Below are 22,057 nucleotides of genomic sequence, written 5' to 3'. Positions count from 1 at the left end.
AAAAGAGCTCAAACAGCCCCAGCTGCACATGGTAGAAGGCAGAAATATTGCTCTGGAAACCCCTGGGACCACTTAGCTACTGATCCTGATGTGTGATGAGACATAATTGCCATAGAGCATTTGAATATAGTGATTTCCTTTAAATCCATTGCAAAAAGTCCTCTGAAACAACCTTCAATGTCTTCAGACCAGAAAACTCTAAAAACTAAATCCACCAGGCAGTAAAAGAAGTTACAATTCTGACTCCATACTCTGAACACTCACATTTAAGCCCCACACAAAGTTATGCAAGCACTTGAGACCAAAACCCAGGATCCAGTAAAGATTTATATCCACAGGGGAACATTATTTCTTGTCCTTGACAGCACTGAGCTTTACACTGTATCCTGCAAATAAATCATATCTGCTGCTTCTGGAGCACAGCTGTCAACCTTGGCTGCAGGAATACGTGGGACACAAAAGCAGGAATTAGGCCCTCCAGAAGGGGAAAAAACCCAACAACTCAATGAGTGCTAGCAGGTGTTTGTTGACTCGTTTCTGTTTCTTTAGCAATATACTCACATTAAGATACAAAAGTGATAATAGATCTCCCAGATTACGCAAGAATGTTATACATTGCTTCCATACGATCAATAATTCTAATTCGGATTTCAGTCTGGAAATCTGTTGTGACCACAGATTTTGCAATCTATTCTGCACTCTTTTAAAGAAAAGGAATGGCAATATTTTGTGGCACTATATTAAAATGTTTCTGTTTCATGAAATTTGCCCTCATATAGTACACAAGAGATTTCTATTAATTAGAATAAAGATAAATGAAGTGAAAAAGGCTATGAAGGACATTATTCATGTTTAACAAAATAAAAATCTGATTTCATCTGTATGAATATTTTATGAGTTTGGGGGTTTGATTTGGTTTTTCTGTTTTGTTTTGGTTTTTTCTTTAAAAACCCCAACAGTTCATAAGTCTGTGTTGTTTAAAATTGAGTGGTCTGGGAGAGGCACTGGGTGAGCCCAGCACAGATCAAAGAGTTCAGCACCAGCATCGTGTTTGAGAGACTCAGTAAGATGGAGAGAGTACTGCCACAGTGTCTGATGCCCTGGGTATGTGGCAGACGCAGTTTGTGCCACTTTGAACACTTTTCTGGATTAATTACTGTGTTAAATCAGAAACATATATGATGGAACCAATTAGCTTAATTGCATCTTGTCAACAACCACGGGTTAGCTCGAACATCTGTAGGACACTATGATATTGTCACTTTAAAACACAAGGCAGCAGTGGCTACGTGTCAGATAAAATCCTGGCCTGCTGAAGCAATGAACTGTGCCTTTTCACATACCAAATTCCAGACTTATCAGGCACAGAGCCATAAGAGATAAGGAAAAAATTGGGAGTTTTGCTGTTATTTCTGAACACTTAGAGCTTTGCTTTCACAAGATGGGCACAGTGCTGCTCATGGAGGGCTGCAAGGGCCATGCTGAGCTGCAATTGCATTTCTTGCAAAGCACGGAGCTGCATGGGCCCTTCCCACAGCAGGACACAACAAACCCTCAGGACACCTCAGATATTACCAAGCAAAGAGGTCCAACCTTCCTCACCCAGGTCAATTGCTTAGTGGGGAAAACTAGACAGCTTATCATCACCATGGCCACTCCAGAGCCAGGTTTTGATATGCCTAATCCCTCCTGCTCTCCACTTCAGACTGCATGCAACACATTTAATGAAGCTTGAAGCTGGATCTGTCCTATAAATAACATGTATGGAGAACTGGAAGGACAGAACCACAATGTATTTGCAGTACAAGATTTTTCTCTTGCTGTATTTTCACCCAGTGATACCCTGGACACAATAAAATACAAGGACAGGGTCTTTATCTAGAGCAAACACAAAGTCAACTCTACCAAGTACAATCTAAACACAAAAGTCTCTTTTCCTGAGCATCAAGAAAGCATTTGAAAGAATGTCAAACAGATGCCCCAAGAAAATTACTTCCCCTGCCTCTTTTCTCATCCCAAAGCCTTATTATTACTTTTTGATTGATTTTTTTTGGCTCTTACACACTCTCATGCTGATCTTCTTAGGTGGGCTCTATACAACTTTCCCAGTTTTCTTTCATCCCTCTAGTGTTCTTGCCAATAAATTATTCTGGTTCTATGAAAGGTTTCTTTTTTATTTCATAATAATTTTCTCTTGTTCCAAAATGAACTAAAACTCAGTGGTTGGGTGTTTTGTTCTTTAATGTAACACTTGGTCTGCCAACAGCCTTGAAAATGTATTTCAGCCTTCTCTGTTTATTTGAAAGCTGTTTCTTCCAAGAAAGCTAAGAATAATGTCGTTACCATAGTTTCCTTATCCACAACCAATAAAATGCAGCTTGGAATACAATAAAACAAAGATGAGACTACTCACAAAATGTGACTGAGTGAGCAAACACTGAAATCTTCACCCTACATCACTCCTAGCACTATGGAAAACACCCAGAATAATCAATAGCCACCTTTTGGTCCAGCAGGGAAGATGAGGATATGCCTGTCCAGCTACCAGCTATTTGAGATATTTCAATTCCAACACTTCAGATGTCTGTTGCTTTGGAATTCCCATCTCACAGATTTAGTGTTTCACTGCAGAGATTTTGTACTTTTCTGTAATCTCTTGTTCCAGGAAGCTTTGCTAAGGCTCACTGGAACCAAGTGATGGATTAATTACTGCTAGGAACCAGTTGACAAAGTAAATAATGAACTGTTTGTTCTTACAGTTTTGTTGGCTCCTGAACAGGCAAGATTCTAGGGAACAAGCCAAAAATAATCTTTTTTCTTTCAAGTCAACTGGCCAACAAAACCCTACATACGCTTCATAGATTATACAAATTACACCTGCTTTGGACACATCCATTTGCTTTCCTGATTACAAGTGAGGGGATTGTACTCTAATAAAATTAACTTTCAAGAAATGAAAGAAAAGCACATGTTCTCAATAATAATGAATAAAAAAAGAAACATCCACCACATGCACAATGGTCAACCTGCTGGCAAGTTTCTTTCTTTCCTGATTTTAAAAACTTCTAAAGGGGAAAGGAAGGGAAGCGGGGGGGGGGGGGAGGGGAAGGGAAGGGAAGAGAAGGGGAGGGGAGAGGAGGGGAGGTACAGAGGATATTCTATTTGATGCAATCACCTGAGTGGGAGGGAATCAGAATCCTCCTCCCACAGACTGAGTGCATGCTTTGGGACTGACCCCTGTGGTGCCTGGGACTCTTATAAACACACCAGATAAACGTGGAAGAACACAACTCAAGATTTTCTGATGTTCTGCTCATGTTTTCTTGTCAGTGACAACAGCCCAAGACTGCTGAGTTTAAATTTAAAAGCTCTGCCCATGGTTTGATAACCCCTGGATGTAAGCAATAGGAAAAGAAAATAAAGCAACTCCCTTCCTTAGCCCAGGCACCCAGGGCTGTAGGTGAGGATTCTGAGCAGTGGGAGCAGGAGAACTGCAGGAAGAGCATTTGCTGTTGTTGTTTTTGAGGAAAAGCTGTTACCCTCACTGTGCAGCTTTCAGGAGCATTTTCAGACCCCAGAAGCACCATCACTGGGTGTATCAAACACACACACTGAGAGCCACATAGTTTCAGTTATAGCTTAGCAAAAGAAAACATAATACTTCTTTCATCCCTGCCTTCTCCTCTTGGGAAGGTCATGTATAGGTAACAGAGCAGAGGAAAGAGAGAAAGAAGGTGTAGGAGTTTAAGAGATCAATTATGTGGTGAACACACTCCACTCTTTCAAGTTCACCTCACAGAAAAAGCATTCTGTGTGTAGCAGGATGCCAGTTCTAATGCACCAGATAAAAAATAATACTTTTTCAGGAAGAACATCTTAGATCTGTTAGTGTGGTGCTCATGGCATTGCTTAAAGCAAGTAGTATGTTTTTAAACTGCTGATGTCAACTTAATCAGGATCAGCACTACAAAAGAAAATAGCTAAAAACAATGACTAAAAAGACATGTGTTGCAGTAAGATAGAAAAATTGTAAAAGGAAGGCCTCATAACATCAGGCCTGCTCTGTTAAATGGATAGCTAGCCTGTCATTTCTTCTAAATGAAGCTACCACTTTACAAATTCCCATGTGAGAACAATCCTGGTATGAACAGTTCCTTAACACAATAGACTATTCCTGGGTGAAAAACAACTAGCACCTACAGAAACATTAAATCTATCCCATGAGAACCAGTGAAGAAAATATGTAAACAATTGAAGAGTGGAGAGATTTGATGAACAAGTAAAATACCTTTTACTAACCAATAAAGTAATTAGCAAGAAAGCTACTGACCAATTGGAGTCACACATGAGGTCTGTAAAACTGTATAAAAAGGAGTTATGTGAATAAAGAATGGGCTTTTCCCACCATGAAGAAACTGGAGTCTATGTGATTTATTTTGATAGACAGGTCTTTCATATCCCTAGAGTGAATATACTGGGGAACAGGAAGAAACAGCAAAGACCAAACCTGTACTGAACCTTGCACCCTTCTTACCTATGAATAAAGAAACAGGTAGACCAGGAATTTTTTCAACATTTCCCTTATGCCTTCAGTACAACACACATCAAATCTGAAGTTGTTCATTAATGTTTTTAACAAGTTCATTAATGTTTTTAACCTTCTCAATCAAAAACACCCAAGAGGAGAGGCCCTGTGGCTCTGCATTGCCTTGGGGACAAGGCAACAGCCCCTGTTGTCACCTGGCTGTAAACAGTGCCCACAGAACATGACATTTAAAACCTCATTGCTGTGCCATGACCAGCTGGGCTGGGATTACAGAACCAGGAGCTGGGCTGTGGTTCCAGAACCAGGAGCTGGGCTGTGGTTACAGAACCAGCAGCTGGGCTGTGGTTACAGAACCAGCAGCTGGGCTGGGATTACAGAACCAGGAGCTGGGCTGTGGTTACAGAACCAGCAGCTGGGCTGTGGCTCCAGAACCAGCAGCTGGGCTGTGGTTACAGAACCAGCAGCTGGGCTGTGGTTACAGAACCAGGAGCTGGGCTGTGGTTACAGAACCAGCAGCTGGGCTGTGGCTCCAGAACCAGCAGCTGGGCTGTGGTTACAGAACCAGCAGCTGGGCTGTGGTTACAGAACCAGGAGCTGGGCTGTGGTTACAGAACCAGGAGCTGGGCTGTGGTTACAGAACCAGGAGCTGGGCTGTGGTTACAGAACCAGGAGCTGGGCTGGGATTACAGAACCAGCAGCTGGGCTGTGGTTACAGAACCAGGATCTGGGCTGTGGTTACAGAACCAGGATCTGGGCTGTGGCTCCAGAACCAGGAGCTGGGCTGGGATTACAGAACCAGCTGGGCTGTGGCTCCAGAACCAGCAGCTGGGCTGTGGGCAGCACACACCTCGTTGATGGCCAGCTGCTCGCCGCCGCCCCCGGGGTGGCCGTAGCGGTGGTTGGAGCTGCGGAAATCCTCGTACAGATCCTCCTCGCTCCCCACATCGTCCGTCAGGGCTGTCTTGTCCAGGGCTCCATCAGTGATCACTGCAACAGCAAAATGCACACAGCACATTGTTTTTTAAAAAAATCTATCAATAAAAAAATATTTATCCATGTCACCCTATATATATAAGTTCCAATCTTTTTAATATAAAAACACTTCTAAAATTTAATCTACATTTAATTTTATTTCTCTTCAATTACCACAAAAGATATTTTTCCTTTGCAAAAACATGGCACAATCTATTATTCCATCAAACATTAAAAATAATCCATACAATTTGGAAGAACTTACATTATTAACTCCTAATATTAAAATAATTACCCATATAAAACACACAAAAAGAAATAATTTATGCATCAATATAAATTAAAATGTAAACATAACTTTAAACCTTAAAACTTAAAAAAAAAAAAATCAGTGTTGCTGAAGCAGCACTGAACCAGGTTGAGAGCTCACTGAGGTAAGGGGCACCATAATGCAGCACAAAGGGAAAAAAGACAAGGAAACTGGAGATTTTGGGTCAGAATTCCACCCTCATGCATGCTTGTTCTTCAGAGAATTTTTCTCCACTCATGTTTTACCCCCATAAATGATTGTGTCTTTTTCCAGATTGGAAAATATGATTTAAAAATTTTTGACAAGGGCTGCATGTTCCAAAGAAAAGACCGAGCAAGAATAGTAAAAAAAAAGGTCTGAAAAAAGGCACAGGGCAATGATAGCACAAATGTGATTTTATTAGGACCTTGCTGTGTCGACAGGAAACTGGACCAGGTAAGCAGCTCATGTCTGCTACTTCATACCTTGAGGATTATGATTTACCAAATCCTACCAGGCCAAAGGAAGTCTCAGCCTGTGGGAAAAACCTTTACCTTCTGTCCACACACTTATTTGAGAATCCTTTTTGATGCCTAAAAGGGTGTTTGCTCCAGAATTATCCATTATTACCACAGGAGGCCATTCCGCTCAGCACAGGCCCAAACAAGCTACAGATAACGAAGGTTCACAGTCTGCAGCTACAACAAACACTGAAATCTCAAGCCTGAGAGAAATAAAATTGTGGCATTTATACTCCTTGCACAGAAGAAAGTGTCACTTCATCAGTTTCATGGGCAGGATCTTTTTCCAAAAGTCTCCTTGAGGTATTAGCAAATACCCTTCAGTGGCATGTAGTGTCATTCATCCCATCCCTGTACTGGTTACCTTCTGTTCTCAAATCTGTGAAAAATGACTGTGATTGAACAAACCACTTGCTGACATATTCATCTGGATTAGCAACTGCTAGGGCAACAGTTTCCATGACAAAGCAGTGGGATTCACAGAGATTTGTGTGCATGAAGCAGGTACCTACACAGACATGGTGCAGAGAACAGCTGATATAAATTGTAATTTTATTAAATGACATGGCTACAGGAGTAAAACTGAATGAAAACACAGACATTACTATCAGCACTCCTGGCAACAGTCCTGGCTGTGCAAGTTACATGATGTTATCCTCCAAATTTTTGCAGATCAGGTGAAAAAAATTCTTTTGATCTTGACCTTGTAGAGCTTTAATAGGGAGAAACTCACAAACCTGGTCTTGAGCCCTCCTTTCCCTTCATAATGCAAGTGCATCTTATGCACCTCCTTGTGCCATTGGGTCAAAAAAAGCAAACCATGATTAATTAGCTTATTATTACCTGAAACCAAAGCTGCACCACATTAGCACTGAATAAAGTGCTGACAGACGTGGCAGCCAGACCTGCAGAGTTTGTCCTCATCAACACTTTCAGTACATGGGATGGTTTGTTAAGGCTGCACCACCTGATCTCTGCTAGTAACAGTGAGGTGCAAATTCATTGTAGCAGCCATCAGTTCAATGCAGTGACCTGACATCAAAATGACGAGTATGAGCTATTTTTAAACTAAATAGTTGCTTGTTTATGCTTTGAATTCAATAAATAGGCACAAGACAGCAAAGATTGTCTGAAGCTGGGACTGCACTTGGTATTGATGGGAATTCAGGACACAGAGGTGCAGATGAGCTTATGATTAAAGCAGAATTTTTTTAGCAAGTATGGAACTACCCAACCGTTCAACTTTAAGTGACATTTCACAAAAAAAATCAAGCATTCCCCTAGCTTTGCTCTGACACCTCACATCGTTCATTATACAGAAATTCTGTACTGAATATGTGCCAGTAGCATAGATTGCATATAAAGCAATTCTGGGGTTAAGACCTAGTCCATTAATATAAAACTCAAAACCAGCTGGAATACCACTGATATTATAATTTCATGCAGAGTTACCGTGACTGGAACTTCTAAAACTGAATTCAAGGGCATTAAAGGTATCACTTTTTGCTCTGAATATACACTGTCTGAAAAACCTTTGTCTGATAATAATGAACAACTTCCAGTGAGTTAGGGTAGCACAGAAACAAATTAGAAATGTTTTTCAAGAACAAATAAAAGTAAATCATTTATAAGAAGCAAATCAGCAGTCACTTGATTCAAAACTCTTCTGCAGCCCTCTGATCTCATTCTTTTCCGTTATTTTACATATGGCTTCATTGTTTCCCTTTACATATCTTCTGCTATTTTCACTGCTAAAAGTAACCTTCAACTTGAAAAATGTTTATTGGCATCTTTAAAGCTTTTGGGTTTTGCCCCCACATTTTCCTATTTGTTCTCTGATCTGTGCTTAGATGAAAAAGCAAAAGCTCCAGGGAGGTATTTATCTATGTTACTTAAAATGCTCTCTACCTCTGCTAAGTGCCTTGAAAGCTGTGCTTGCTTTTACTAGAGATCTGGTTTTCCTCTCTGATCTTACCAAGCTCATCAATTCTCTGTTGTCTCAAGACCTGCTACTGCATTTGGGATTAATTTCCCTGGGAAAAAAAAAAAAATCCTTATAGACATAGTGCACCAAAACTACACTTCACAAGCATAAGAAATTTTTCAGTCCTTGAGGAAGAATGGCCCAAGATAGCCATTGAACATCTTTCCAAACTAATGCTGCAGGGAAAAATTAAAATAATGAAAAATAAGAATTTGCTCTGAAGCAGATTAGATGAAAGACATGACCACAAATAAATAAATAAAATATAGCCTGGAATGGTGACCCAATGCACTAGAAAGCCATCAAGGAAGTAGGAGAATGAAGGCTTTTAGTGTAGGAACTGACTTAATGTGCAAAGCATAAACTAGGTCAAGTAGAAAAGAAGCAAGCACTATACAAAAATCTTAGAAGACAAGTTAGAGATTGCTGAAACAGTCTATCAGCCTGCCCAGAGCACAGCACTGGCTGGACAGCCACTATGAAACTGCACAGGGGCTAATTCAGATGCTTCATTGCTGCCATCTCCAAGTGCTCATCTCTGTCTAACACTGAAATTCAGTGGCACAGTCGTGCCTGGCCTCTCTGAACCACCGAGCTGACCCGGCCCTCCCTGGCAGTCAGGTCACACCAAGGAACAATGTTCTGTCAAAAAGTGAAGCAAACTCAAGGAGATTTCTTCATATTTATACCTCTGTCCTGATAAATTTTACTAAATATGGCAACAAATCCCACACACAGGATCAGAGGGAGGGGGAGTAACCAACATTTAGTACTACAGACATTATGTGCAAGAACTAAAACTCTGTTTCACGCTGCTGTTAGTCCTAGGCCAAGCTTGTGATTTATGTCATTACAGCACAAAAGCAGATGGATAATGTTAGCAAGAGCAGCTCACAAAAGAATGCTACACAAACTCTTTTTAAATGCATCCATACAGATAAAGTGTCAAAAACCTGACGCCATGAACAATTATCTTGAGGAATGTGAGGCCTCAAAACTCATACAAAAGACGTCACTGGAACCAGTGAGTGGCACAGTGCCCCAGCAGGCAGCACTTGGGCTGTATTCAGGGACAAAAGGGAAGGGTTCTGTGCAAATCAAGTGAAGCTTGATCAAGATGGTCCATGGGAAGGGCTCACCCTGCTTACACCTCCCACAGGGTTTGGAATGCAGGTGTAAGCAGGCAGTAGTGGGAAGGGTCCTGGCTGGGCTCTGCTTGTGCCCCTACCTTGCTGAAAGATGATGCCAAGCAACTCCAAGAGGTGCTGGAACACAGTTCCAGAGCTCTCCATGTCACCAGAAAGCCTCTGGAGCTGTTACCAGCTCTGTGGCTTCACAGGGAAGAGCACTCAGTGCCCAGAGGGAGAGACAAGCCACGGCTGAAGAATTTATTGCCACGCTGTCAGTGCAGCTGCATCCTGCTCAGAGGTACACTGGGGTAACTGGGAGGCAGCTGCCTGCACGCTGGGATTTTCACAGTCAAGCCCAGGTGACACTGGAGAACAAACCAGCAGGGCTGCACTGGGACAGCCTTGATCTTCACCACCAACAGGGATGGCGGGGAGAAAACAGAGAAAAGGTTCTGTGTTGTTCATCAAACTGGTAGGAAGATGCAGTTGGAATTAGATGATCTACTGGAGGTCTCAGAAAACAAATGTAAACTGCTGTCCAGAGTTCAGTTTAGACTAATGGCACCTAGTACAGGTCATGCAGTTCCACACTTCTGTGCTCTGCTCCTCTCTCAAAGATGGACCTCTTCATACATTCCAAGTCTAGGAATTAGTGAACACAAGGTGCTGTCAAACAATCAAAAAATAAAAAGCTCAAACAAAAACCCAAACCCAAGTAATGCCCAAAAAACCTACATAAACCTACCATCATTAAAAAAAATAAAATTAAAGGAATATAATCCCACCCTCTCACTGGAAAACTATTCTCACAGAATAAATTTCTAGAATAGTTTCCTTGGAGGAATTGGACACTACAGCCCCAAATTTAGCACAGCCTCTTAACAGAGCTCTCTCAAACTCACAGAGGTTTATGTCTCAGCTGGAATAAACCCCAGCAGCTCCCCAGTGGCAAGGAGCTCCAGACGTGTGTCTGGGTCACAAGCCTGAACAATGACCCAGGACTGAAGGAAAATGGTCTAGAGGCATTTTCCCAAAATGTTGGTTATCTGTGTTCACTTGACTTACAGTCTACAGCTTTTAGGGGTAAGGCTGGGACAGGAATCCATGATGATTACAGCTTAGAAAGCCAAGAGCATCCATAGTTTATTAAAAGCATATTATATTGACAAAGGGAATCATTTTTCCTGTATTTGAATTCTCTCTTTCAAGTGTGCTTTTTCTACATCCACCTATTTCATTTGTCTCTGTAGCATTTAAATTTACATTTAAAATAATTCACCAAAACAACAGTAGGAGGCTGATTTACACTCACAGAGCAAATTAATTCAGAGCTAACAACATCATCCCCTCTGCCTCACTGAGCAGAGATTGCTGTGGTTGTGTGCAGCCCACAGGAAAGCGCAGTGCAGCTGCTGCAGGAAGCACTTCAAGAGATTTAAGGTGATAAACAAGTGAAGCATGGGGCTGGGAACCAAACCCAGCCTACATGGCCCAGGTGAGAAGAGCCCCTCTACCTCCTCTTCACCCATTTGGGACTGCTAAACCCTTGTCTCCTTGGAGATAGTGCTGCAGCCTCCCTCACTCCTGCTCTCAATTATGTGCTTCATTTATCAGCGGAGGTCCCTCTGCAGCTGCCACAGTGAAATCCATCAGTGATGTCATCCCCCTGCTGCCCCAGCAGTGCAATTCTGCAGCTCTTACTGTGCTGATGGACCCTCTCTCATCATCCTGCTCCTGCCTGTGGGCCAGTTTAACAGGAAGAGGCAAGTTGGGCAGGGAATTAGCAACAAGGGAACAATGACCAGTTAGGATGAGCTTCATTAGGAGAAAAAACCAAAACTAAACAAAGCACCAAAACAAAACAGAAAGTCACCAGGAATGTGGTTCTTCAAAACCAAGCCTAGAGAGCTGAGGTCATTAGGATGACATTTCTGAGTAGAAAACTATGTTAGGCTAATCTTTGAAGGAGAAATCACAGACTGGGAAGGAAAGACAGAAAATATTTAAGTGGAGAAAGCAATCTTCGTCCCCTCCATTTTAAAGAAACATTAAGAAGGGAAAGGATTCAACATAACAAAATAGAATTAACATTTTGGTCTAGTGCCACAAACAGAATTTCTTTTGTGAATGAAGCCAGTTCCTAATTAGCTGAGGTAAACAGCAAATCTGTGCTTAAAAAAAAAAGAAAAAAAAGGACAGCTCTTCACTGGAAAACCAAGCACAGATCCTCTGGGGGTCTGCTGGGCACATCACCCGGGGTACCATTCATCAGCAATAATGCACTGAGCCACCCACTCAGGTTTCAAGAGTTTTTAAATCCCAATTAGAATCTAAATGACTTGCAGGGAGGCTTAAGGGAGTTCTCAACTCTCTCGGGTAGCAGAGATAATTATGGGGAAGAGAGACGTGGATTATGAATGGCTCTGCAGCTCTGGCTCCCACGTCACCACTTGCTAAGCACTTGCAGCTTGGCCCCCTTTGCCCTGGCACACAGAGGGCACAGAGCTGCCCCCAGCCCCCTCCTGGCTTGTTGGGTCTTGGCACAACTGGGAGGGGGCAGTGATTGAACTAGTTTTGAAGAAGAGTGGACACAGTGGGAAAAACAGATAGGAAATCACATAAATACGCTTTCTTCATCCAAAGCCTGATCCTTTGTTGAAAAGTGTCTCTGTTGTACTGCACACAAACTATTAATTCACTGGCCTTGTTCCCATCACAGCTACTGACTTGGAAAAAAGCAGGCACGTCCTCCTCCTCCATGTATTTGTTTTTTGTTTGCTCAGGTCTGATTACTCATCCATAGTGACTGCTCTGGTTTTGCAGATGAATGTCTCTGGAAATGCTATTTACTTTATGTCTGGACAGCCCTGAAGTTCAGTCCTCTAAGCCCTATCACAATCGGAGCATGAAGTCAATGGCAGCAATCAAAGCAAGCAGACAAATCCTTTCCAGTGTCCAGGCACGTTCATTACCATATTCCTGGCAGGGTGTGCAGGTTGGAATAAATACCTGGCATGTCATTTAGTGCCCCAAAAAGGAGCTTTATTCATTGAAGTGGCTGCAGCTTAAAGGAGTTTGGATGTGTGTGTCTAGGTGAGACAATCTACCATCATTTTTTGAACATTTCCTCTGTGAAAGACTGAAATGATTGCTTTTCTCATTTCTAACAAGCACTGACACTCCAAACTCACGTGGAATTCTCACCTGTCCATTCCACTCTGTTGCTTAGCTCTGTGCCTGCTACATTTGAGTAGAAATCAACCCCAGACCAAACTGCTCTCCCTTGATGCAAAAACCACCAGCAGCACCACAGCTGCACGTTCTTCAGAGCACTGCATCCCAAAGGCGTGCCAGGCTGCAGCCTGGGGAGCAGCACGTCCTCAGCAGAGTCCTCAGTGAGCCACCAGCTCACCTGCAAAGCCAAAAATGCTCTGTTCTTCTATCCATACCCACGCATTCTTATCCAGAAGTGTAACAAAAACTGAGGAAATTCAAGCAAATGGGCCAGGAAACCAGAACAATAGTTATTTACAGCAGGCAACACCTCCTGCAGCAAACATGGGAGGTGGTAAAAGCAGCATCAAAGAGTGTTAGTACAGCTGACAAACCTGACAGAAATGGACTGGAAGATATTTTGTCAATAAGATTCCAGGAATTTATTTGGTTTTATCTGTTTATTTTTAGAAGAGCATCAACTCCAGATTTTCAAAACCTTATAGGCTCATCCCGTAAGTTGGAAGATCAGCAATCTCAAAAAGAGACAAACTATTTTAAAGATTATTCCCACAGACTCCCCTGTATGATCTCAACACTTGCCACTATTTCAGTGCATGGTTACTGTGGCATCATCCCTAGAATCAGCTTTGGGCTTCTCTAAGCTTCTGTTTGCACAAATATATGAAACTTGCCTGTGGGAATGTGCAAACAAAGGAGCCACACTTATCTTACTGCTACTGAGTCTTATTGCTCTGCCTTCACTTAATCTGAGTTCATCTGAACCAAAGCCCTGCTGCATATCAAGCATTCCAAAAATCTGTGGTTTAATCCTTTTTTTTTTCTCTTCCAGAATGCAAATGAAAGACCCTTACACAACTCAGACACAAACAATATTTCTAGTCACCACTAGCCCTCAAATAAAGACCTTCAATAGAAAATCTTCTCCCATTCTCTCAGGAATTGTTGTCCCTCCTGCCTCTGCAGCTGCTTTCCAAAGACTTAACTGGTGATTTCTTCATGCAAGTGCTGTTATGTTCCAAATCTCACACTGTCCTTGTCTATTTTAATTCTATTGATTTAGAGATTATTTGCTTCACCTCTAAAACAACTTCCTCAGAGCACTCACAGGATCATGGTAGGAACCCATCTACCCTGGGCTCCCACAGAGCCTCCTTTCTTGTACCTGTTGCTTTATTAAACAAAGGAAAGACTGCAAACCCGCTGTAGAAAATTCTGGTTGACTTTTATTTCCTGGAGGTCTCAGAAAACAAATGTTAACTGCTGTCCAGAGTTCAGTTTAGACTAATGGCACCTAGTACAGGTCATGCAGTTCCACACATCTGTGCTCTGCTCCTCTCTCACAGGATGGACCTGCCTCACACATTCCAAGTCTAGGAATTAGTGAACACAAGTTGCTGTTAAACAATCAAAAAATCAAAAAATTAAAAGCTAAACAATCAGAAAATAAAAAATAAAACCCATATTTCCAAAGATTCTGCATTTTTATTCTGTCTCTACATTCAAGGACACCCTCAAAAGACCAAGAGCTTGGAAGCTAAGTCTTTGCTAAAGATTGTATTGCCAAAAACCAAAAAATTTTCTTCAGTCTGAAGTCACAGTCTAGAAACAAGAAAATTCCATTACAAACAAAGGTTCAGTTACTGGCTTGAAAAAACACACTAAAGAATGGCTAAGATAATTTTTAGGAAGAATTGCCACTAGGATGTAAAACAATTCATATCACAATAGTCTCTAAAAGATTCCACTTGGTCATGCCAACTTTGCATGGAAACAAAACAGACACAGTTCTTCCTTATAATGGCATCATCCACATTATAACCTGAACCATTCAAAATGAAGAATTGCTTTCATAATAATTTAAAGCTTTGGCAAAGTGGCTGCTTTGGTTAAGGCAAAATGAGCACCTGGAGGAGGCCTGCAAGGGCCAGGCTGGGCTGCTGAGTGAGCCAGGCCCCGGGCAGGGGCACAAAGAGCCTCTGCTGGCACTTGTGGAAGGCAGGCTGTTTATCCAAGTGTCTGACAACAGGTTTGAGAGGCTAACTTGGAACACTTCAATTTGAAAAATGTGACCTTTGGTTTTTCCCAGAATTCTGTATAAATGCCATAAATTTAGTCTTTATCTTGGTGAAGCTATCCAGGCTGACAAGTGGCTTATATCTATGACCTTGGACCACAGAAGTAATTAAAAATGAATGCCATGAGAAGAGTTTCAATTGCTCTTGTGCATTATCAAGTGTAAGTCTCAAGGGGCAGCAAGATTGTTTTGTTGACATTATTTTGCATGACCAATCTTCATCTGGTTTCATTCTGGGGATACAATATTTTCATTAAAAAATACTTTTAAAACTGCTTTACCTATAGGAAATCCCTCTGTTCCAGTTTATATTTTAATCTGAGTTCTAAGAAAATCCCTGAGATCAAGCTATTAAATATTTCTGAGGGAAAAATAGAAAATCAAGGATTAATATTATTTAACTACAACTGCCACAATAGCTAAGGGATCGGACATTTTGCAGCATACCTTTAAATCACACAATGCTCCACAAAGGAGTCAAAGCCAGGCTCTCAATTAGTCAGGGGAATTCTTTGGTGTTATTTAGAACAGATTTGGGAGATCAGCTCTGGGTAAGCTATAGGACAGATGCCAAACATGGCCAAATGTAATCCAGTTTTTATCTTTAAGTAGAAAAAGCCACAAGAGCATTGGCACTGGAAGATGGGTGCAGAATAGCAGGGCACCACATCAGCTGAGGGACCTGATGGACAGAGACAAGGTGGAAATTCAAACCCACTCAGACATGGCACATTTACACTTTTGTGCTGCCAGAGCACAGGACTGACTGGTTTAATCATCAATACCTGTGCTGAAGAGCAGGTGTACAAACCAAGGGAAGAAAGTTGGAGCCCAGAGGTGCTCTGGATGAGTCTCCTGCCCTTGGGGCGTGGCTGGGTGTGCCCTTCACACCAGATCCAGCTGCACTCCACATCTGTCAGCCCCCAGCACCTCTCCTCCCCACAGACTCCAGACTTCCCTGCCAGTGATACCTGTGAAAGTGAAAGACTGCACCAAAATAATATCAAACTGTACATGGACAGTGATATTCTTACTAAGTGCATTGAAGAACTCAAGGACAGGTCTTACAGCCTTATGCATTTGAAACTGTTCTTATGAGCTACCCACTGTGAAGTACTTGTTCCCCGGGAGTCTGGGGATGCAGATGTGATAGATTACTGCAAATCAGATTTAAAAAATTATCCTCAAGATACTGAACCTACTGATTGATGCATCTCAATAAGCTTTCTAATATCATAGGAACAAAAGGAGGCTTTACTTTCAATAAAATTAAGTTTCCTAGGAATCTGGTGTGAGAAGGTGCCTCATTTCAGAGTTCTTCCACAACATTCAGCTCCAGGTCTGAACTGTGGCTGGATGTGTCAGATCCAATTTCAGCCTACAGCAAGAAAACTCTTTCAAGGAAAACATTATTCCTCTTGAAATACATTAAGTATTCCATTTAAAGCCAATATATAAAGATAATTAAAAGCCCCTTTAAAAGGAAAAAACTGTCAAGGTCATAGTTAAATTCATCACTTAGGATGTTTACTGGGGGCCTGGAGAAGGAAAACAGAAGAGCAGGATTGGGCAGATCAGCATTTCAGCAAATTGCGAGCCTGAGATGCTAAGTATGCATTTTGAACTGTGAATTCCAAATGACACATTACCACTTCCAGATCACTGCATGCAACACAGAATATTTTGGAGTTTTGGAAGGTTGAACTCATCCCCAGCTGGAGATGGTAAAAATGAAGTACAGCCAAGGGCAGCTGTATGTAAGCCACTGGTCAGAAAAGGGACATTCTCCTGGAGACGTGGCTGCAGCAAAGTCAGCCTTGAAAATCTGACACCAGTGGGGAACTTGCTTGCAAAATACAGCCAGGCTAAAACAAGCACATCCCTTCAAAGCAAGCTTCTGTGTTCTAATGCACTGCCATGGTTAACAAACCTGCAATTCTTTATCAATTGTTTAGATTTATGAAACAAGCACAATAATCCTTTCACTCAAGGGTAGGTATGTCAAATGTGATCTTTCCTGTGTTTAGCCAAATTTTAAAACACTGAATTCCACAGTGCCACTGCTATTGGATGCTATCTATGTGTTTTAAACTGGCTGGACACATGGCCTGGAAGAAATGTAAACACAAAATCTGTCAGTTTAAATCGTATTTCTGTAAGACCAAGCTCCTGGCTAATTTTCATATTCATCATGAATTGTTCTGTGCAGAAACATCTTCCTTTAAGTTAAGGTATAGCTGTCGCTGTCTCATAAATTCAAATAATTATTTTTCTGTTCAGCTTTGGTGGTATTCCCCTGCACCAAAAGCCCAACTTCATCATTTCTGAGTGACAGCCTATGTAATGCAGGATTATTACATCAAAGGACAACACTTGAAGTATCAATAAAGGAAAGTGGCCCTCAGGAGACTACTGTCAAAAGATATAAATTCCTTCCTCTGATATGAAAAAAACCCTACCCAACCTCTAAAACAAATTCCCAGATGATGTCCATCCATCCTGGAAAGTCATTCATCTTTGCTGTGACAGTGACCACTGCTCTCAGCACCAAAACCATTTGTTTTACTTGACAAGTAAGGGGTGTGAGGAGTGAGTTGGAGTGCCTGACAGGAAGGAAAGAGCAGCAGGACAAGGCTCACCCTGCACAGTGCTGCTGTGCAGGGCCAGGGCTGCACTGCCTCATCTCAACAGCCAGAGCTTCCCCCAAAAGCAGCTATAGGAGATACTGGTCTGCTGCTCCTCAGTTTCTGTAAAATCCAATTTTCAGGGACAGGTGAGAACAGTGAGTGTTGTAGATTTATACTAAAGGAGCTTTAAAAGAGATTTATTCTAGTGATTAAAAACAGTGAGTGGGGCACATAGCATGTAGTGGGGACCACGGAAGATTAGCATGCTGTAAAATCCATGAAAAAATTGAGGATGTTTTCTTAGTCTGATGCCTTGTCAAGGCTGACCTAGAACAGAGACAGGGCAGAGCTAAGGAATAAAGCAGGGATTTATTAGATGGATCCACCTTGGGCAGCACAAGAGCCCAGCCAGGGCTGCACCCAAGATGACCCAAAATGGTCCCAAAAGGCGCGACCGCTCACGGGGTCTCTCACTTTGATCAGTTCTGCTCCATTTGCACCTTGGAGTTCATTGTCCAATTCCAGCTTTAGCCCAGGCAGTCCCATCCTGCTTGTTTTTCTCTCTCCAGCCCACGCTGTTTGTGCTCTTGGGCCTGAGATTTGGATGATTTGTCCTTGGTGCCCAGCTGGAGAAGGAATTGTTTTGTCTCTCTGCTCTGTGCAGAGAGCTCAGCATCCCCTGATATGAAGCCCAGACCCACACACTAAAGCAGCACAGAATGTGAAAAATAGAAAAGCTAAACCTGAGGCATCAAATCCACAAGGCCATTTGGGTGCAGCAATGGCAGCTACCCCACAGCCATGCCTGTGCTGTCTGCATGCTGCATTCTGAGCTGCAGCTCTCCTGTCAGGCTGCCCTCGGGTGATGCTGCAGTGCAGCCCTTTGTGAGCACACAGGGATGAACAGACCTGTCCCTCTCTCTGCCTGGAGAGAGCCAGCACTGCCACCAGCTGCAGTCTTGCACAGCACCGTGGCACACAGAGAGGACACTCACACTCTTCAGCCTACTCACAAACTGGCCCAAAGCAAACTCACAAATCTTCACAAATTAGCTTTCTGCGTGTATCAATAAAGTGCATTGACCACCTCTGCTCCTCTTTCTTCTCCTGAATAAAACCAAAAGATGGGTAATAGGGACCTGTATCACCCTGTAGCAACCTCCCCACCCCCAGCAGTCTCAGCATGGTAGAGCTCTAAATCCCACCCCACTAGAGTAGCCCCTCCAAGGAGCCAATCCTGCAGCTGACAGAGCCATTATACCTATAGATGAGGGATATAAATCTCTTCCCAATCCTGTTTCCTGAGACCTTGCTTAATTACTCTTCTGTCTGCCTTCTTTCCTTCCAAACACAAATGCAAAGGCCAGGCTCCAGAAGTGGGACATTCTTCCCCTCAAGTCCGTGTCTGAACTCAGCAGGTGCAGTTCCACTGAGGGCAGGAAACTGCCATTTCTAGACCATGTTCCTGGCGTCTGCTTATCTTTCCTGCTGGGAATGTAGCAAAAGTCATCAAAGTGTATCAGAAGTTAAACAAGCCCCTTGACTCCAGTATTCCTCTGCTGTAAATACAGTCTGAGCTTGTTTGAACTGGAAATTGTTGTTCTTGGGAATAATTGCTCTGTACACAGCACTGCCTCCAGTCAATACCAAGGCACATTTTCTGAGCTGTATGAGTTTTCATTACTAACCTCAGAGTAACCTTAAACTTTTGGGTTCATTCTTTTCACCACACTGCACAGAACCTTCTTTGCATAATCTCAAAAATGTCAATGGCAAAACCATCAGCAGGCACAGCAGTGCTTGCCTGGTTTCAGTGCAGAACAGCATTTCCAGTCTCATAAAGGCTGGAGAGCTCTCTCAGAGGTGAGAGAAAAATGCACATATCCCTTTTAATGGGGAACAGAATGATCCTAGATGGGAGGGACAAAATAACAGATGAATTCACAACTAAACAAGGTAGTAGCAGAGAGATGATAAAAGGTACAATTAATATCTCCATTCTAGTTAGCACTCCCAGTTTAAAGCAACAAAACAGCATCCTTTGATGTCAGCCTCCTCGATACTGTAGGCACAACAGACAAGTTTTCACCTGTAACCATAATTTTTCCTCATGTTCTGCAGTGGCTGGGATCACCACAGGTTTGAGTTGTCACTTTGGAGAGGGCCTGGGCACTGACAGCTGGAATGGCTGGCACTCAGTCATGGATCATCACAGTTCCAATGATTCCACCACTAAATCTACAGCTTCACATTTCAGCCAGCTCCAGTCTCATCCAGCTTTTGGTGGGGAGAGAAAGACATTGTGAAGATGTTACACTTCTGAGGAATGGGGTGTGGGACACAAAAAAGGGACTGGGGCTGGTGAAGAAATCAGTAGGTTTTCTCAGGTTCAAAATGGTGACAGCTGAAGAACTGATCTGGAAATCATGAGGAGAAGGTTTCTACTCTCCTGGTGACAACACTGCAGCATCACTGTGTACAGAACACATTGGATTCCTGCAGCCTTGGCTATTGCCAGAACCACTGAAATGTGTCACACCCAAGGGAGAGCTGAGTTTGGTCTGTGTGAAGGCAGCTTCAGGACTTGACAAGTATTTTCCTCCTCCATTTGGGGAATGGCAATAGTGTGTACTCAATCTCACTACAATTGATGCTACTTCCTCAACTAAGCGTCCACTTTTTTCCTTAGAAAAAACTCAGATCTCCCTTTGGGGGAAAAAATGCAGGAAAAGGAGAAATTTGCACTTAATTCAGTCTTCTGACAGTATTTTGCTAGACACAAAAGTCAGTATCTTCATCATGCTCACAGAAATGGTTATGTGGGAATAGGAGTCTTAGGCACAAAAAAATCTCACATTAAAATTCCAGATATTTCCACAAATAGTCAAAAAGACAAAAAATCACAAAATTATACATTGTTTATTACAGTGTTAATTTTTTAATCCCAAAATTATACAGCAAAGAGAGTCCAGAGCAAACACTATCCCTAAGGTACCATAAAGGTACCTTAGATAGATCACTCCAGGAGTCAACAGCAAGAGAAGAAAGCCTGCTCAGTGGGCTCAGCTGAGCACCTCATCTTCCAGCAGAACATGAGCAGCAAGAGCTTTATGTAACATTAGCAAAGGGGAGGGAGGGTGCAGGCTGCTTCAGCTCATGAACAGATCTATCTTGCCCAAAAAAGACCCACAACGCAAAACACTTTTTCCCCCCCAGTTATTAATTTATACTTCTGACATCAGTGAGTGAAGCTGTTATTACCCACACACTCAAATAACCCCACGTTCCTGTGTGATGTGGAAAAAGCTGAGCAAGAGCAGGATGGGGAGGAGGACAAGCAATGCAAACAGAGAGTCCTGTACAAGGTGATGCCTGTCAGACACTCTGCTTGTTTTCCTACCCTTATTCCAGGAAGGGAACACATCCCCAGCCCAGAGCCACCATTAGGATTGTGTAGAAGGGGCAGATTCCCTCTTGTTGCCACTCAACCTCATAGATATTCATCCCCATTGCAGCATAGGAGAGGATTGGGACTTTAAAAACAACATATGAAAGCACATAAATATGTTTCACAAACAGGTTGAAACAATTAGACCAGTGGAAAAAGCCTCTTCAGCCTCTAACTAATGGATTGCATTTATCCAGCAAGGAGTGACAGGCAAATTTGGGCTTGAGAGAACAACTTGTAAATTGTATTCCCACGCTGGGAATACAAACATCCTATGCTGGGTTCTGATAAGAAAGATGTTAAAGGACTGCTTCAATTTTTTCTGGTCCAGCATTTGATTTACATCCCCTTCAATCCCTTCCCAGTTATCTTTGCTCTAAGATGACCAAGGGTGAAGCAAATGCAGCTACTTCGAGCTAACAAGGACATGGAGGTGGCCCCGGAGGCATCACAGCAAAATCTGGAATTCTCACTCCCAGTGGGTACACAATACCATTTTTAGTAGTTGCTGACCTGTGTTAGCAAACGAATGGGGTCAGAAAGGCAAGAGAACACAGATGTAGCACAGCATTGCAGAAGACAGAATGTGAGACAACCCCCAAAACCTGCAGGTACCATTGAGTCCTGAGCCTGAATTCTGCACATTGCTGCTGAAAGCACTCCCTGATAACGTCTGGCATCTGCATGCTGTGCCTCACAAACCAGGCACTGACAGTGTCAGTAAAACAGTTAAACACCATCATATCTAAATGATTCTTGGGTGATGTTTTTTGTTCATTTTTGGAACAGAATGGAGAGTCACCACAAATAAGTTCTCCAAGATGGGGGTACTCAGCTGCCTAGAACACCAAACTTGATCTAATACTTCCTACATGACTCACATAGTTTGAATTACCTATGGGACATCCCCGACCCTACTGAGTCTACAATAGTCACAACTCAAACATCTACACAACATGGCACAGAAAGTGGAAAGAGGGGGTCTGTGAAGTCATTTTCATTCTATACAAATGCACAGGAGGCTTTTAAATACATAAATTATTAGGGAATAAATATCTTGAAAACATAAGTGTGCTCCTAATTGTGCAGAAAGGAATTAATCCAACTTTTACTAGAGTAAAGGAATATTGGAATGGAACCAAAGTGATTTACTGTGCAGTAATGAAATAAAAAGATCAGTGAAGCCAATTACTTGAATTGCAGGTCAAAGCATAGATGGTAGCCCAGTG

The 22,057-nt window shown here is 42.4% G+C and overlaps 1 protein-coding gene across 3 annotated transcripts in view; it reads right to left on the bottom strand.

Moving 5' to 3' along the window:
- ARHGEF4 (Rho guanine nucleotide exchange factor 4) overlaps positions 1-22,057 on the bottom strand; it is a 222,335-nt gene that overhangs the window by 44,558 nt on the left and 155,720 nt on the right. For all 3 annotated transcript variants that reach the window (XM_030280163.4, XM_030280164.4, XM_030280165.4), the window contains one exon: positions 5,394-5,533. In XM_030280163.4, coding sequence (XP_030136023.2) covers positions 5,394-5,533 — 140 coding nt within the window. The remainder of the gene's footprint in view (positions 1-5,393; positions 5,534-22,057) is intronic.

This window comes from Taeniopygia guttata, chromosome 9 (assembly GCF_048771995.1).
Source record: "Taeniopygia guttata chromosome 9, bTaeGut7.mat, whole genome shotgun sequence".
In the NCBI taxonomy this organism is placed as follows: domain Eukaryota; kingdom Metazoa; phylum Chordata; class Aves; order Passeriformes; family Estrildidae; genus Taeniopygia; species Taeniopygia guttata.
Note: the sequence above shows the minus strand (reverse complement) of the source record. Positions and strands in the feature narration are given on the sequence as shown.